An 18,046-nucleotide genomic window follows, 5' to 3' on the forward strand; every position below is an offset into this window, starting at 1 on the left:
ACACCCGGAAATGAGTTCGGGGAGATACTTCTCCATAATCAAGCCCATTAATCATAAAAGGCTGTCAAATTTGACTTTGGGGACAATTTGTCAGCGGCTCTGGGCTTTGTGATCGTGGCCCTTGTAGCCGGTAAGGATGATTGACACACCACACGCCGCCCGGTCGAATGGCTAGTTTACGCTAATATGCATAACCACGGCTTTTCATGAATAAGAATAAGGCGGCTGTGTGTGTGTATGTATGTATATATATATATATATACGCGGGAGGGGTCTCCTTCAAGCATTGGGGGGGGGCGGCGCTCCCAAATAGATGTTATTACCATTATAACAATATTTGTTTTCTCTTCCCCGGCCGAGGGAAGCTAAATCAAATTTGTCGGAGCGCGTTTCAAGCGCAGGAGGAGGGAGGAGAGAAAAAGGGTTTTTCAGGTTGCGACTGGGGGGGTGATGATATCTGAAGGGTGACAGAGCGCTGAGGGACGTGCAGCCCCCCGCCCCATGTTGGGAGCGGAAGCGGAGAGCGAATTTATTACCCGCCGACCCGAGGCCAATGAAAGAAGAGGATTTCCATTGTTGGATCCCCGAAGAGAAGGGGGGGGGCAGAGAATGAATGGGGATAATGCGCCGCCAACGTGTACATCGCAACTTATAAAACAAGTGAAAGGCACTATGGGAAATGCTGCAATTGAATAAAAAAACATTTACACAGAAAGAGAGAGAGAGAGAGAGAGAGAGAGATGCTTTACTCTTTGTCATGGAGTAATAGTTAGCATTTATGTGGTATATCATATGTTTCTACTTTATTGTCCTTCTGGTTCCACATCTGTCCGCTGTGCAGCCTCAGGGGGACAGATGTGGTAAACATTGTTAAGCTATGATCTCAGGACGTGTGAACCGCCCCAAAAACCCTTTAGGTAGAAAGAAAACATGTTTATTCTAACGGCAGCAGGAACAGTGCTTTGATCGTCGGGGGTAGTAGTCGTGCGCTCTGTGTTCGCTGGTCGGCGAAACTGCCGTGCACGGTAAAAGGACAAGAAAACCGCCTGGTGACGCGTGGGGAAAATGTCAGAGGGACGAGCGCACATAATTAGGAGAAAATCCGGTCAATTTTCAAAATAAAACATTTTTCAGAAAAAAAATATATATAAGCTTTCTGTGGTGCCGGTGGTTGGGGACCACTGGTCTAAATGACGATGATTATTCTTATTATTAGATCCATAACATTGTAGGAGCTTCCCACGCTCCGTGGTTAACGTGCTTCGGCACCCTGCTGGGTTTCGGACCAACGAACTCATGAAGAAAAGCCTATAACTCGGGGACGGGGAGGGGGGGGGCGGAAGGTGAGGGGGGGCCTCTTGTGTTTGTCAATGTCGTCGTGGGAGGAAGAGCACATCACAGATGGAGACAAACAAAGACGGAGGCTTTTAATGAACCTCTGGACCCCCCCTGGTAGAAATTAAGCCCATTACTTCTCTTATTAAAATGGCGTCGTACTTTAACCCCTGCGCCCCATTGGCTGCCTGCAGGGCCCTGCTCTCCCTCCCAGCCAATCGATAGCGCCCGCCTCCCTGCAAAGAGCCAGAGTAATTGGAGAGCGGCGGCTGGCAGCGCGAACCCTGACCCCCCCGCCCCTCACACAACCCCCACGCATTACACCGCCCATATGAAGACAGATTGCCTGATTTAGTGTAAACATATGCTGCAATTCCAGGCATCAGTGCCACTTTCTCCATCGTAATTTGTATTGATTTTTCTCTCTTCTTCTTTTTTTTCTCCTGCTGTCTGATGTTTTTTTGTAAATCAGAAAAGGAGGAGAGGGAGATAATTCAGAGGTGAGAGGGGAGGGCGATTCTTTATACATTTAATCATGTATTCATCGCTGGGGTTTTTCTGCTCTCTTTCTCTCTCTCTCTCCGTGGAAGTGATCAAACGGTCGGTTGGCGTCCTGCTGATCAGAGCGCTCTGTTATTAGGTGACTAAGTGAGGAGAGGAAGAGATGGGGGTGGAGGTGGGTGGGGTTGGGAGGGGGGGGGGGTTACGTGTTAAACTAATTTCTTGACGGCAGATTTGCAGCATCAGAGGAGGCGAGCAGCGGGTCAGAGATGTGAATATTTACACATTTATGAGCCGAGGCGCTATGGAAAGAGCACGCTAATCGGTAAGGATCAATAACAAAGATTAATAACGTTCAAATAATCACAACGGAGGTTTAACAGTCCAATAAAAGACACTGTCACTTATGTATGAAATATACTTCTACATACAGTCAAATTAAACCAGATGCAATGAAAAACAATAGGAAAAGGGGAAAGTAAATGAGAAGAATATCAGTAAAAATATCAGTTTATATAAAACTGTGAAGACAAAAGATAAAGTACACAAAAAATGTAGTAGTACTGAGAGCAGTGGGTGTAGCTACTATTGCTATTGACAGTAATATACATACTGCAGTACAGTACTTGTGGTAATTGTACTTGAACTAAAATTACAGTTATAAAGTAAAGAGTAGTAAAGAGTAACTACCACTAGTGACTCTTAATGATATTTAATAATAAGTACTATGATTCTTAATTTGGTGATACTGGTTCTTTCAAAATAAAAGCGTGTCAAGCACGCTTACACAGACCCGGAGCTATCACCACATTCCCATGAGCCTTTGCTGTCCAAACCCATTAACATGAGGCCTCGCTGACCGACCACAGCGCCGTCGCCATGGTAACGGCTGGCTTCCCACACTCAAAAACTCTCACAGCTCGCCTGAAAGGTGTCAGAGGTCATATCGGGGTCACAAAATCATTGGAGTGTCAGGAGTGAGACGAGGCAGACTTGAGACCAGCGACACGTCTGGACCTGAACCCAGAAACCCTCGAGCCCGAGGGAGGGGCGGAGAATCAGAGGGTCAATGTTTACCGGGTCGTAATACTACCAAACACAAAAAACACACACGTGGACAGTGTTTGCTCATAGGACTTTTTCTTGTGCGAGGGTTTCCAGCTGTGAGATATGAGAAAGAATGCATTGTTGGATAACAGTTGCACTAAAAAGCAGGAAACGGTGTCCCACAAGGTTCAATAATGGGTCCCATGAAATTATTTGGGATTTCATGGAGTTGAATGGATTTCCTGCTTTGATTGAAAACAATGTAGGTGCAAAATATATATATTTTTTCTTTTGTAAAATAAATACATCATTCATCGGAGACCAATAAGCTCCACTAAAATAGTTTAACCTCTTTCGGGAGAGACGGTGACTGAACAGACATTGACTGAAAGACAAAGAGAAACCTTCAGTCCCTCCCGGAAGCTGCCGGTCACGTTTCCACATTTTAATGAAATCGCCCCGGAGCTTCTCGTGGTCCCGCTGCAGCTGCTCAGCAATTCTTCTAAATATCTCGAGACGGCGTAAATGATGTCGTGCCTTTGACATCCAAACGGACAGAACATGGTGTTCTTTGTGTTTGGCAGGTGAGGCTCACCTCCTCCTTCCCCTCTTCCTGCTCGGATCAGAGGTCTGCAGGGAGGACACTCTGGAACATCTCTGCAGGCTCATTACCCTCGCTCACACTTCCACGGGCCTCCGTGCTTCAGATGAGCGAGTGTTCATCCACGGAGCCTCTGTTCACCTCCTCCTCCTCCTCGCAAACTGTTTACATTCATTTAGCGCTCGCTATTTGTCATTTGCTGCCTCTCAGCGCCGCCGGGCTTCTCTGAGCAGGATTCTTTTTTATTTTGTACATATTTACCCAGCTGGGGATGAAATATGCACTTTAGGGCGGGGGGGATGAGGAGGAGGTGAGAGGGGGGGGGGGCTCTCACCTTTACCTTATTTTGTCGCCCTGATGGCCCCGTGAAAGGCGCAGTCATGTCCCCCCAATGAGCCGCGTAGATTTGCCTCCGCCTGACTCCCGCGTAACGCTCATCATCTCAAATAGACTTCGCGTCGCTGGCCTGTAAAAAGCAGGCGGCGGCTGAGTGGCGACTCCCCCGACGAGCCACCGCCGCACACGCCAATTTCCCATCTCCCCCGGCTGTGTGATTGATGCCGGGTCGGAGCGGCGTTTGGCCTCGCTGCTCGCGGATCGCCGTTTCCTTCAGGGCTTATGGGGGGGGGGAGGTGACAGACAGCCACACGCTGAGCCTTAAGTGGACGGGGTTGATTTGTTTTGCTGCTTGTCAAGTGGCCCGCTGCCGTCAGCCGAGGCGGGGACGGGGGGGGCGGGGGGGTGCAGTTGACAAGCAGCCATATCACCCAGGATGCATCCCTTCACCGGGCTTATTGATCCGCCTTTTTTATTCCTCACAACTTTCTATTCATCACCCAGGAAGACGACACAAACAACAATAACGACGTTTGGTTGCTTTACCGCAGACGAGTCCCGACCTTCAACACACCTGACCTCTAAAACGATCACCTGTGATTCTATATTTTCTATACCTGTTCAGATCAGACACTGTGATGTTACTAATTGATTGTGGAACAAGCTTTTGAAGCCCCGAGGTCGCCATCGCCATGCTGGGGCTTTTTTTAGCGATAAAAGGAATTGACAATATTTGGAATGAGAAGGACGTGGAGATGGCGCATACCTGTCAATCACTGTGCAGCCCCGCCCTAAAGCATTGTCAACTTTGTGCTTTGCAATTGTATTTGACAGCGACAGAGAGGCCTCCAAATAATACCCCCCACCTGAGTAGTAACTCCATGCCTAAAAACAGCCCCCACGCAGAAAGAGCTAATTACCAAACAATAGCCCCCTCCCCCTCCTCTCCTCTCTGATATGTGTGTGCCGTGTGGGATTTTCCTGGCGTTTCAAGACGTGGCGGGATATCAAAGACTCGAGAAGAACCCTTTTTTCTTTTTTTTACCGGCGTGAGAGTCGGCCTGCGAAGGTCAGCCGAAGAGGATCCGAGTTTCCCACTTCCTGTTATGTGGTTCCTGTTGTTCGTCACATGATCAATGACACCCTCAAAGGACGACGGGTGTTCCTTTGTTTCCTCTCTGAATCTGATCCTGAGTCAGTTACACCTAATCGCCTCCATGTGTCACCGCGACAGTAATTAAACAATAAAGATTCAAGAAGTCAATTAGTGAACGCTGCTTCAGAAGAGAGAGGGAGGGGGAGGGAGGGGGAGGGATGCAGGGTAAAGGAGAAGGGGGCGTGGGGGGGGGCACTTCTTCTTCTCCCCCAGAACCTTTCACATCGGCTCCGATCGGAGGTTTAACTTTTGGGTGTTTCGGTTTCATGTTCACAAGACCTTTAGCAGACCTTTATGGAACAATCTGCTAATGCCTTCCATGTGTGTGTGTGTGTGTGTGTGTGTGTGTGTGTGTGTGTGTGTGTGTGTGTGTGTGTGTGTGTGTGTGTGTGTGTGTGTGTGCGTGTGTGTGTGTCAGGGGGAGAACAGAACGTACCAAGAGTTTTTGTGTTTCCTGACAGCGTGGAGCAGTGAAACAGTAAATGTTGGAGCTGTGATTCTACCGACACTAAAGTCAACATTATTATCAGTTACATTATTTATATTAATGAACAATGTGTCTTTCTGCTCATAACATAAAAAACTTTAAGTGCTCATTCTGCATCAATTTGTGGTAATTGGTTCCTTTCTGAATTTTTTCTTTTTGTGTCGTAATAACATTTCTCTTTTATGGTTGTTTTTTGTTTAATTTATGTGTTTTTTATTGTCCTAATGTTTAATTTTAAAAAGTTAGTGTCCCTTTTGTCATTTTATGCTTATATTCACTCTCTTTCTGGTTCATTTCTCTTTTCATGGTCATTTTGCTTCACTTTTTATTCAATTGATTCATTTTTGACCTCACCTGCAATGAACATATCTACAAAAAATGATTTTAATAAAAAAAAAATCTTTGTTTTCTTGTGAAATGTTTCGTTGACATTTCAGTGAATGATTTCCCTTTGATTGAATCACAGAAACCAAGTAGATCTCCACCTGCAGTGGAGACAATAACCCGGAGGTTTGACCTCTGACCTACTGGTGAGCGAGGTCAGAGGTCAAGCAGGATAATTAGAGAACACCACTTCTTTTATCACAGCAATTAGGCATCTGAGTGGAGCGGCGTTTATTTTCCTTAATCTCAGTGAGCCGAACGGCAACAATGCAGGGTGTTTCTCTGAATGGCTGTCGTCTCATAAAATGACCCTTGACCTCCAGTTGAGCTTTCTCTTAGACATTGTTGTGCGTTTTGCCTCTTTAAGGGTCATCTTAAGTCTCTCTGTGGTAGTTATGAGTCTCACCCCGCTAGCCCCCTCCCTCCACTACACACCAGTGCTTCTTGAGCACAGTCGGGCAGCGAAGCCTCCTCCGGGGGCAGCGGAAGCATCATTTTGGGGGTAAATGATGAGGACTTGTGCTCCGTATTAAACACACATGCAGCGCTGCAGAGGAAACAAACCGCCGGAGTCCGTTAACGCTTCTCACAGACGGACTCCAGCGGGGATCAGACACCCAGTCCTCGTCAATAACCTGCTGCAAACATGATCTCCATATTAGAAATCAATATTCTACCTTCTGTCTGCTTTCCAACCCCCCACCCCACCACACACCTTCTCCTTTCTCCTTCTCTAAGAATTTGGCTTTAATCTCCTCCATCTCTTCTTGGCGTCTAAATCTCTGACTTCCATCACCCCCTCCCCCCCATGTTCTCCCTCTCTCGGGGCTGCAGCTCCCCTGGTGCAGCTGCAGGAGGAGGGGGGGTGTAATTAATGAGAGGAGCCTGGAGGTATTGACTTTCCTGGGAAAACACAGCTCTCTAAAAATCAGTGGCCAAGCGCTGCAATAACTCAGCACCCATCGATCCCACAATGCCCCCCAACACCCATCCTCCCCCCTGCAGGCCGCATTGATCCGTGCATTAAAAGCTCTGAGGCCGGCGGTGTGCACCCAGCACCAAGACCAGCAGGGAGATGAAACCTGGAGAACCACCGAACTACAGACAAAAGTACAGTATGAGATTTAAAAAAAACACAGATCCACAATGAACAAATAAACTACAAAATACTACAAACCTGTGAAACAAAGAAAGTAAAAAAATACCACAAACCTGCAGAACCCCGAAACCACAAAATCCTACGGGGCGAGAAAAAAGACCAACAAAAACAAATGGAAAACTCAAATGTTAGAAGCTACAAAAGAATTGCAGAACATCAAGTAAAAATAAATAACTGTAAATCTACAAAAACTCAATGAATCCAACAAAACGTTTCCAAACAAAAAGACACAGAATTAAACTCTTGTCTTCTTGTACCTTCAGCATGTTGTGAGACTCCGTGATTACCCGAGTATGAGAGTATGAGGACCGTGTGTATTTGCAGGTACATGTACACACATGATGCAAGTCAGAAAGAGCTCGACTCCTTTCTTTTCTCTCCCTTCTTGCCATTCCGCTGACGCCTACTCGCCTTTGGCCAATTTTTCAGAGCGAAGCCGGCGGATCAAATCCCGAAGCTGCTTTAAGCTACAGAGAGCAAGAGAGCAAGGGATTCTGGGAAAACACTCGGATCTTACCACTCGTCAGTTCACCTTTGGCTGCACTTCCAGTGGAGGAGATTTGTAACCACCTTAAGACACAGGGAGAGCCCTGGAAAATGTTCACGGCCTACAACTTTCTGAATGACCATAGGAACCTCAGTAGGAACACCTGGAACCTTCTAAAGGACCATCTCAAGGTCCATGTGACCTCATCAAGGAGCTCTGGAAACTGTATAGTCCTTATGACCTCATCAAGAAGCTCTGCAAACTCTTTAAGGTCCTTGTGACCTCACCAAGAAGCTCTGGAAACTCTTTAAGGTCCTTGTGACCTCATCAAGGAGCTCTGGAAACTGTATAGTCCTTATGACCTCATCAAGAAGCTCTGCAAACTCTTTAAGGTCCATGTGACCTCATCAAGGAGCTTTGGAAACTCTTTAAGGTCCTTGTGACCGCACCAAGAAGCTCTGGAAACTCTTTAAGGTCCTTGTGACCGCACCAAGAAGCTCTGGAAACTCTTTAAGGTCCTTGTGACCTCACCAAGAAGCTCTGGAAACTCTTTAAGGTCCTTGTGACCTCACCAAGAAGCTCTGGAAACTCTTTAAGGTCCTTGTGACCTCACCAAGAAGCTCTGGAAACTCTTTAAGGTCCTTGTGACCTCACCAAGAAGCTCTGGAAACTCTTTAAGGTCCTTGTGACCTCACCAAGAAGCTCTGGAAACTCTTTAAGGTCCTTGTGACCTCACCAAGAAGCTCTGGAAACTCTTTAAGGTCCTTGTGACCTCACCAAGAAGCTCTGGAAACTCTTTAAGGTCCTTGTGACCTCACCAAGAAGCTCTGGAAACTCTTTAAGGTCCTTGTGACCTCACCAAGAAGCTCTGGAAACTCTTTAACGTCCTTGTGACCTCACCAAGAAGCTCTGGAAACTCTTTAAGGTCCTTGTGACCTCACCAAGAAGCTCTGGAAACTCTTTAAGGTCCTTGTGACCTCACCAAGAAGCTCTGGAAACTCTTTAAGGTCCTTGTGACCTCACCAAGAAGCTCTGGAAACTCTTTAAGGTCCTTGTGACCTCATCAAGGAGCTCTGGAAACTCTTTAAGGCCCTTAAGATCCACAGCAAAAACCTCCTAAAGGTCCTTATAACCACGACTCTATATCTGAACTCTGACTCTATAACGTACCCAGGAACGCTGAAAAGACCTCCACATCACTGCAAATTCCTAAAGAACCTGTAGAACCGACTTAAAGACCACTAAAGAACCCTTAAACCGTAAACCTTTTGTTTAATATAAAACATTGAAAATCAAACAGACGTTCCATTTAATCAAATATGCACCAATTTAACTGAGCAGGAGAATAAATACCAGGAGTTTCATCTCAAGGGTCTCAAGGGTTGACGAAAGAAGGTCAGATTGAAGAGGTTTGTTGGTATTTTAAGATCAGGACTAAAATAAAGAGTAAGGAACTCCTGAAGGAAATTACATCATCATTCTCCTCTTCAATTATCCACAGCTCGCCCATTTAGTGTCTTTAAAAGCACTGCTCATGAACACACACATGGTGTGTGTGTGTGTGTGTGTGTGTGTGTGTGTGTGTGTGTGTGTGTGTGTGTGTGTGTGTGTGTGTGTGTGTGTGTGTGAGAGAGAGCTGAGAGAAAGAAGAACTTGGTTTTGTGTTTTATGTACCAAAGTACAAATATTTAGACTATTTTTGTGTGATAAAAATGTTTTGGACGATATAATTACACATTATTTAATATTTAATAAACTGGTATATCATAGTTATATATCAATGACCAGGTGGTATAAGCTATAAATTATCATGAGAAGCATCTTTAATCTAAAGATATATTTATTTATTTGCTTTTCTAACTACAGCTCAATCGAATAAATACAAATCTTTCTATGTTTATTCTACATGCCACATGACTGAGATTTTACAGACAATAATAGACGTGTTGTAAAATATCTGAAGGTGGAGTTCCATTCTACACTTAAATAATATCAAAGTTATGGAAGCCTGGAGGGAACAACGCATTCAGGTATCTGAGCTTTTCCTTCAACGCCTTAGAAAAGCATAAAAAAATCATTTTTACTTCCACCTTTCAGAAAGATCTTGGTCATTTATTTCCACTTGAGAATTCCATGTTTTTCCCACATTTAACTAGGACCCCGAAAAAAAAAGCTTCTTTCATTGTAGCTCGTCTGTGTTTGCGTTGACAGAAGATGTGACGTGTGATCTGCACTTTAAACTCTGTAGATAACAACGCGCTCCATTCACACTCACACAAGAGCTTCGGCGCTCAGATTAGCATCGCTAACGGAGGGTTAGCGTGAGGTCCATTGTGAGGGGCCTTGTCCCTCCGACTAAGACCCCCCCCACCCGCCGCCGCCGATAAACCGCTGTTAAACAGGACGCCCGAACACACTCTGCCTCACCCCCCCCCCGGCCAGGATGACATTTACTTATCGCCGTGAGCAGCCTTCCGATCTGACCTTTCTGCTACTTTGAATGACATCTGGATATTCTGATGGAATAATGGGGACAGTAAAAGCAGCGACTCAAAGGCGGAGATAAGGGAGTCTTCGGACGGTTCGACTGACAGTGACGCCCAAGGGGGGGGGGGGGGAGGGGAGGGGTGAGGTGTTTTCTTCACTTTTGACGTGGAGAAAACAGTTCTCGGTGAATAACAGAAGGTTTAAGGTCTCAAAACCTTAACTCTAAGATCACTTTGAGCTCGTCTTCAAGTGCTCTGAGCCCAAGTTCAGCACTGAACTCTGCTGCATTCTGGGTAAATTAAAAATACAATGCAATCCACTTTTTTCTTAGTAAGAATATTGACTTCTGTTGCCAAGGGGCAGAAACAGAAAGGTGTTTTTGGAACCTTTAAAGCAGCACAAAGGGAAATTCCTTCCTTATTCCTAAATAAGGATTTAGGAACTGAGAAACTTTTCTCACCGTCCTTCTGACAGCATCAGACATTCAACTCACAACTGATAAACGCCGCCCTCCTACCCCCTGCCCCCCCCCACGTATAAGGCGGGTCTTACCAGTGTAGACAAAGCGTCCTGGCGCTCCTTTGCAGAACTGTTTGGATTTGTAGGACAGCGTGACCTCCACGACCCCGGGGATGTGGCGAGGGGGGGTCTGGACTCGGATGGCGTGAGGCGTGATCAGCTGAGGAGGAGGGCGGGTAAAAAAAAATGATTCATTTGTTTTAACTATAACAGCATCACAAATATAACAACAATATAACAAAAGAACCAAGACACGGTTAAAGGATGAAGAAAACTGTGTTACGCCTCCACGACACCTGAGAGAGAAAAGCAGATCCGGCCTAAAGTGGATCTCACCCAGGTTTTTACCAGGTTTTTACTGTTTTCAGAATCATCGCTGATTCAACATTCCTCCTCCTGTCTCTCTCTCCCTAAATTGTGAATATTACTGAGATTCTATAAAGGTACAGCAATGTGATGAAATCCTGCGGCGTCTCTCTTCCTCTTCCTCCCGTCACAAACTTCCTGCAGGAAGCGGTCCTCCTCGTCCTCCTCTCTGGGTCTATCTGGGTCAGTGAGTATTCCTTCGGAGGGATTCTGGGCCTTCGGAGTCCGTGTGCTCGCTGATCAAAGCCGGGATCTCCACCGGCGCCGTGTGATGTGGAGCTGAGCAGCGTGGATGTTCCCCCCCGCCCCTCCCCCTCCCGTCCCGCCGCCAGGTGTTCTGCTCTTCTGGACCGGCTTCAATATTTCATGGCGTGCCGTATGCGCCGCTGCTCCTCCCGCACCTCAATGCCAGCTCCTCATCTGCATATTTTTGGGGGCATGAGGACTTGGCGGAGCTGCACAGATTTACAGATGCAGGTGTTTCTGGGAATGTGTGTGAGCGTGTGTGTGTGTGTGTGTTCATGAAGAAGATGGAGAGCGTGATTTACGCTACCTGCAGCTGCTTTATTCTGTTTGATATTATTTGAGGAAGGAAATGCAAATATTGAAGCTCAGATCTGAGATCTGAGCTCAAATCAATTCAAATTGCAGCCTGACAGTCAGAACTCAGGGGTTCTGTCTCGTCTCACCTCGCTCCAGACCAGCATCGTGCCGAAGACCACCTGCAGGCCGTCGAAGAAGTTGTCCCCGATGAGGATGACGGTGGCGCCGCCGGTCGTCCAGCCCTCGCTCGGGCTGATGGCTTTGATGCAGGGCGTGGCTGCTTCGGAGACACCACAGCAAACACGAGCGGTTAGAAACGTGGTTCACACATGGGGAAGGAGCGTGGATTCGGACGGCACCCCGTCACCGCTAAAAGGCGATTATTTTTGGTTGAGTTTCGTATAGTAGCTGAGACGGTCTGGTTCTGGTTAAAATAAACAACTACTTCCTGTCTGCCACTTGCTCGTACTTTAGATTTTAATCAAGAAAAGCTTGACTCGGAAGTCAGGAAGGAAGAGGAACTAAAATACTTTGAATGGAGGGTGATCACCTGGACAAGCTCACCTGTCAGCAGGTTAAAAAAAAACACGTGCCTGCAAAAACGCATTAATTAACATTCAGATCCAAATCAAAAGGCCGATTTTATAACGTCTTCGAGTGCCGTCATGGTGACTTTTTTTTGTCGGTTTCTCCTTCTCACGGCTTACTCTGACCTCTGACCTCTCCCCCTTAAGAAACAAGACGTCCGGAGCTAGAGTGCCGGCAACTCCTGGACTAACGGAGAGCTTTCACCCGCCGACACACCGCAGAGATCAATATGGGGCTCCACACATAAACAGCGTCGCCGTGACGACTAGACCGATCAGCCCAGTCCAGTCAGACAGGCCGACGGGGGGTTTACGACCTCTTCCCGGATCGAGGGACGTTTTACTATGACGATGATGATCAAAGACTCTGTCACACATTGTGGAGTGATGAATTAGATGTAGACGTGGATCAATACAGATCACCTTCAGTTGGCAAGTGAACAGGAAGTGACCATATATGGACGGAGGAGGATGTAGAAACACCGTATAAGTCTGTCAGTCAGATTGTAGCCCCGCCCCCATGACTTATGGTCTATTCGGCTCTAAATGGACCATAATTCCCTAAGTGAACATCATGCTGTATTAAAGAAGACGAAACTGGAAGTTGAGACCATAAGTTTATGTTTACAATATCTACTAAGGGAATAAATCAAGAGAGAGGTAGAATCTTTTCTCATAGACGTCTACAGGACCAGAGGAGACTCCTCCTGGTGGTCACTAGAAGAACTGCAGCTTTAACACATGAAGCTTTGGCTTCAATAAAAGGGCCACCAAGTAGTGAAGAGGGAAAAGTTATTCGTGTTATCTGGGCTCGAGAGAGAGGCTCATGATCTCACAGACGGTGTCATGTGACTGATCCCGCTCTATTGGGTCCTGGTATTCAGCAGGAAGTTAGAGCGCCAGACAGGTGTCTTCAGCCGGGCGTCCTCATCAACTTCTCAAAGTCACTCAGAGCTTTCAGATGAAAGAAAGCCCAGAAGCAGCAGAGGGTCGATTGTCATCTCCTTATTAATTTCCCTCTTTTGTCGCCGCGGTAAACAAACAGTCCAATGGGTGAAGGAGAAGAAAGGGGGGAAGGAGTGAGGGGCCGGAGGGGGGCTGGCAGGTGGAAAGTTTTTCTGAAGTGAAAGGCTGGGAGCAGATGTTGGGAGGCTTTTTATCGGCCCTGGAAACATCCCAGTCTGGATGAGATGAAAGGGGCCGAGCTGAGATAGCGGCGACCGTCTGGCAGACACCGGGGCCCCGTTTGGCCCCCGCAGGACACCATACAGAACCCGTACCCCCACTTCAGAGAAGAGAGGCGCCTCCACACGAATGTTTCTATGTGCCGATCACAGGTGAGGAAACAACAACAGTGTTCTCACGATGGTGAGTGACACTTTGGTGTCAAATAGCATTTGTTTCATCCCCATGGACGTGCCACACAGGTGGGGTTCGAAAAAAAAGTATCTTTTCTTTGATCAACAATTCTCATCCTGTCTGAACACCACCCGCCCGGTGCTACAAGTAGGTTAAACCAAACGCAACAAGCAGACCCCTCCCTCTCCCTGATAATCCAAGAAAACTTTAAACAAGTCGTCTGAGACCGCGGTGGCCGCACGGGAGGAGACAGCGGGAGGACGGGACAGGAATCTGAAGTCTGACTGGTGGCAAACAGTTCTAGGGTTTGTTTCACTCTGCTGTGCGTCCCACAGGGACGGGATTTACCTCACAGGACTAAAAGGATGAGTGCCAAGAAGACAAAAGTTTGTCCTGTTAACTTTTGTGTGAGTGAAGGTGTCATGTGATACTGTTCAAAGCCCTCGTATTCTAAGCCCCACCAACTAGTTAAAACAAGCAAACAAGTTACTACTTCTTTCCATTAAAAGCTCAAAACTTTTCTTTAGTCCAGGGAGACGGCAGAGTGAGGTGGTTTGTGGGGGAGGACGGAGAACACAACAGATTTATGATGTTTGGTACCACATAGTTTTAAGTGCTTGTTTTTCTCGGCTGGATGTCCCAAAGGGACGGGAAGAGTTTGGCTAAGGTTGCAGGACAAGTGGCTGGAAGCTTAGACACAACTGTATAAAAGCCGGGGTTAGTCTACTATTTTTGTCGCTATGATATTATTGAATGCCCTGACATGGTAAGCCCCACCCGGCTGGTGTTCGAAGTAGGTTAAAACAAGTAATACCAATCTTCAAACATTATGACCGGGTTGAAGGGAAACTGCACAAGAAGTAATTTGGGATGTGAGAGAAGGAGGACACGACTTTTCACTGATGTCTGACCGGTGGCAAGATATTTGTTTGCACTGAATGTCCCAGAGGGGTGGGGTTTACCTCACATGATACAATAACATCTGCTGTGAGGTTTAGGCTAAAGTCTATACAAACTCATCAACTTCTCTGTGACTTTCACTTTCACAGACGGTGTCAAATGTCCTGATGTGCCCCGCCCCCCTCTAGCATCCCTGGACTCTAGTTCTACTTTCCACCGACTGACATCTCACATGAAACTATCTAAAGCCTTCATCTCCTAAACTCCACCCGCATGGTGTTCCAAGTAAAGCGAAACAAACAGGAGACTTTTGTATCTGCCTTTAAAGCAAGCTGAGGGGAAAGTGGTGAACAAGGTCTGGAAAGTTGGACGGATGGATCGTTGGATGTATCGATCTGTACACGCCTTTTTTTGAAAAAAAAAGTTGCTTGTTTTACTCTCCTGTCGGTGCCAGGCGGGTGGGGCTTTTCAACCCAGGACAAAACGAAGCGTGTTCGGAGTTTCATAGGAAATACATTAATCCAGTCTACTTTTGTGTGTCCAACATTTGGCATCACAATGGCCGTAGTGGTGCAGGCTAAGCCCCACCCATCTGGCACACCAAGTGAAATCAAACGAGCGACATATGTCATTGCTTCGCGGTCAAGGCCGGCGGGTTTTACTAGCGAGGCAGCGCGGCAAAGACGTGTTCAACTTTACTGCCTCAGAAGAAAAGTGTCACCGGGTCTGGTTTCATCGCAAAAGGTTTATTCATTTTTTAATTTGGGTTTCGCTGCTGGAAGAAGGGAGCGTTTGTTTTGTCAGCGCGGGGCGTCCAGCGGCTCGGTACGGAGACATGCCAGCAGCTGGAAGGGGTTCATGAATCTTTCAGATTCACTCACTGTTTTATTTTTACTGTGGTTGGTTTTGAGACATTTAATATTTCCTAGACTCAGAGCGTTATGAAATCTCCCCTTTATGTCTTTTACCTTCAGAGGGGTCCAGGCGCCGTGCGCGGCGGCCATGTTTGGAGTTGTTGTGGACGAACATGTTGTCTGACACCGACAGCACGTGCCCGTCAACGTTGACCGTAGTGGAGACCACCACCTGCACACACACACACACACACACACACACACACACACACAGGTCAACGTGTGGACGGGCCTCAGAGGAAGCGCTCACAGAGAACGGAGGTCTCTTACCTGGAACCTCCTCATGTCTCGTGGGTTTCCTGCATTTTTCAAACAGTTCTGATTGCACTTGAGGAAAAACTTGAGGAAGAATCTGCCGGAAAAGAAAAAGAAAAAAGAAACCGAAGGGGCGGATTAGTTACAAGGCTCCAAGACGCTGATCCAGGATCAGAGAGTAGTCTTAGTTTTACATCCAAGCAGAGTTCTATTGTTTCATAACCAAAAATTCAAAAGCTCAGATCTTTACACAATGAATAACAACGTGCAAATGTAAACAACCAAGAAAAGTAGAAGATCTGCACAGGACTTTTATTGTGAAAGGGGAAGATCTTTTTTCATGCCGTGTGTATTGAAGTTTAAAAGAGTTAATAGTTTTTACGTTTTTGTTTCATAAATAAAAGCATTCAGTCCATATTATGAAAAACACATTACACAAAAACAACAATTTAAATTATGTATTTAAATTGTTGTTTATTTAAGTACTGATCACAGAAATAAAACTCCACAGGAAGCCGGTGCTTCAAGAAGATACAAAGTTCCTTTTGAAATAATTAAAAGACAGATATTTACAATGGGGTGTTTACATTTGCTAAGGTTATGTAATGAAGATACTTATGAATAAATAAATGCTTATGACAAATGTGTTAAATGCTTTGTCATAAACAACAGGTCTAGTTATGTTACAGCTGCATTGTAATGTGTATTACAAAGCAAATAAAATACTACGTTTATTATTAGTAATTATACTTTGTGTGTAAAACAACAAAGTGAATTGAGAGCCTCCTTTTAAAGGAATCCCGTTAAACCAAACATAATTTCCTGTTTAAATTGCCCTGTAAATGCACACTTGACTCGATGTTACAATGAAACGCACATCTATCTCTGTGGCTGGTGAATAAATAAAGCGCTCCTCTCTCGCTCTGTGACGGGTTTACATCTTGTCTCTCAGTTGAAATTATCATTCAGCGGCGGCGTCCCAATGAAGACAGTCGAACACTTCCTGCAGACTTATGGTGTCTCATTAGCCCCCCCCCCCCCCCCCCCCTCCCCCCTATGTCCCCCCACCTACATTGATTTACGCCCGGTTTTCACGGCAGCAGAGGCGTATTGATTGGGAATGGATATCAATGAGGACGGGCGGCAATAAGCCGCAGCTATGGAGGAGGACACCGGGGGGGGGTGTCGGAATGGATGGCCACCTTAATGCATCTCCCACTGCCTTGTAATCTCTGCGCATCCATCTTCTCGGACTATACCCCCCCCCCCCCCCCCTCCTGCCCCCCACTCCTGTTCGGATGGAGCGCTTCCTTTTTAATTGCCACATTATCACAATAATAATCCGAGCAGTTAACAAGCGGCAAGGTCGCAGACAGACATGTCACATTAACCAGGAGATAACCTCGGAGAGACTACCTCCAACCCATCCGCTGCTGCAGCAAGGCATGCTGGGAATGCTCGGGCAGGAGGGGGGTATTAATGGTGGCATGAGGTCGGCTTCGATTTCCGCCATAATAAGACAGTTACAGTATCTTTAAAGAGTCGCAGGCAGAATCCCTTTAAAATAACACTTTAATAATAGTTATTTTAGGGGATTGATTATAGATTGTTTTACAATCTGCTTTACAGGTTCTCCAACAGTGAAAAACATTTTTTTTTAATCTGTAAAAACAATTTCATTAAAGTTCCTATTATTTTACACCCTAAAGGTCAACTTTAAGGGTTATCATTCTGTTTATTTTTTTGTTTGTTAAACAATAAAGATCACAACACTTCTCTAATATTATCTTATAATTATAATATCTCTGTATTATAATCCATCAATTTAACCCCATTTTAAAGGCAATTTTGAAATATTGAAAACCATACGATCTAATATTTAATACATTTTAATTTTAATTTTTAGTCATTTATTTATTCTATATTTATTGACATATTGAGGTTAATTTAAGGTACACATTAAAGGGAAGTTTAAACTCCATAATTGCCTCAGGAAACTGGTTTAAAGTATTTCTACCTTCACAAGTTATGAATAAAAAAGCTTTGATGTTTGAATTTGACTTCAACGGACAGTTTTTCTTCAGCGTGAAACAGGAAAACCGGTCGGAGCTGAGAGACGGATTCCAGTGCTCGTCGCAGCGCGTGTGTGCGTGTGTGTACGTGTGTGCGCGCGTGTGTGTGTGTGTATCGACTGGAAGCCGATCTGCTGCTCTGGAGGCTCTAATGCCCTTTATGGAACAGAATAATATGGAGCTCCATTCAGATGATACCGAGTCCTTCAGAGAGCTGATATCGATCAATACGGATTGAATTAAAGCGCAGCTGGAGACGAGAGACACACACACACACACACACACAACAAGCTGATCAGACTGACCAAACACACACACACACACTGATACACACACGTACAACGGGCTGCTCGGAGACAAACATTTACACACACAAACACCTATGTATGTACACAAATACACACACACACACACAGTACACACAAAGCGAAAAGTATACACAATGGGTGATACGCGTTTTTAGAACAATGCCAAGAAACAACACACAGACACTACAAAAACACATTCACTAAACAACCATACGGACTCACACAGACTGAAAAGAGCACACA

At 45.8% G+C, this 18,046-nt stretch overlaps 1 protein-coding gene across 6 annotated transcripts in view; it reads right to left on the bottom strand.

Moving 5' to 3' along the window:
• The window catches only part of LOC120817995 (transcription factor COE3), an 86,855-nt gene that overhangs the window by 17,163 nt on the left and 51,646 nt on the right, over nt 1-18,046 (bottom strand). For 3 of the 6 annotated variants that reach the window (XM_078100553.1, XM_078100555.1, XM_078100551.1), the window contains exons 7-10: nt 15,439-15,520; nt 15,223-15,340; nt 11,555-11,685; nt 10,533-10,659 (exon numbers count right to left, since the gene is read on the bottom strand). In XM_078100553.1, the coding sequence (XP_077956679.1) occupies nt 10,533-10,659; nt 11,555-11,685; nt 15,223-15,340; nt 15,439-15,520 (458 nt within the window). Of the gene's footprint in view, nt 1-10,532; nt 10,660-11,554; nt 11,689-15,222; nt 15,341-15,438; nt 15,521-18,046 lie in introns of all 6 variants that reach the window. The other 3 variants (XM_078100552.1, XM_078100554.1, XM_078100550.1) reach the window with 1 other exon arrangement.

This window comes from Gasterosteus aculeatus, chromosome 4 (assembly GCF_964276395.1).
Source record: "Gasterosteus aculeatus chromosome 4, fGasAcu3.hap1.1, whole genome shotgun sequence".
NCBI classification, from domain to species: Eukaryota; Metazoa; Chordata; class Actinopteri; order Perciformes; family Gasterosteidae; genus Gasterosteus; species Gasterosteus aculeatus.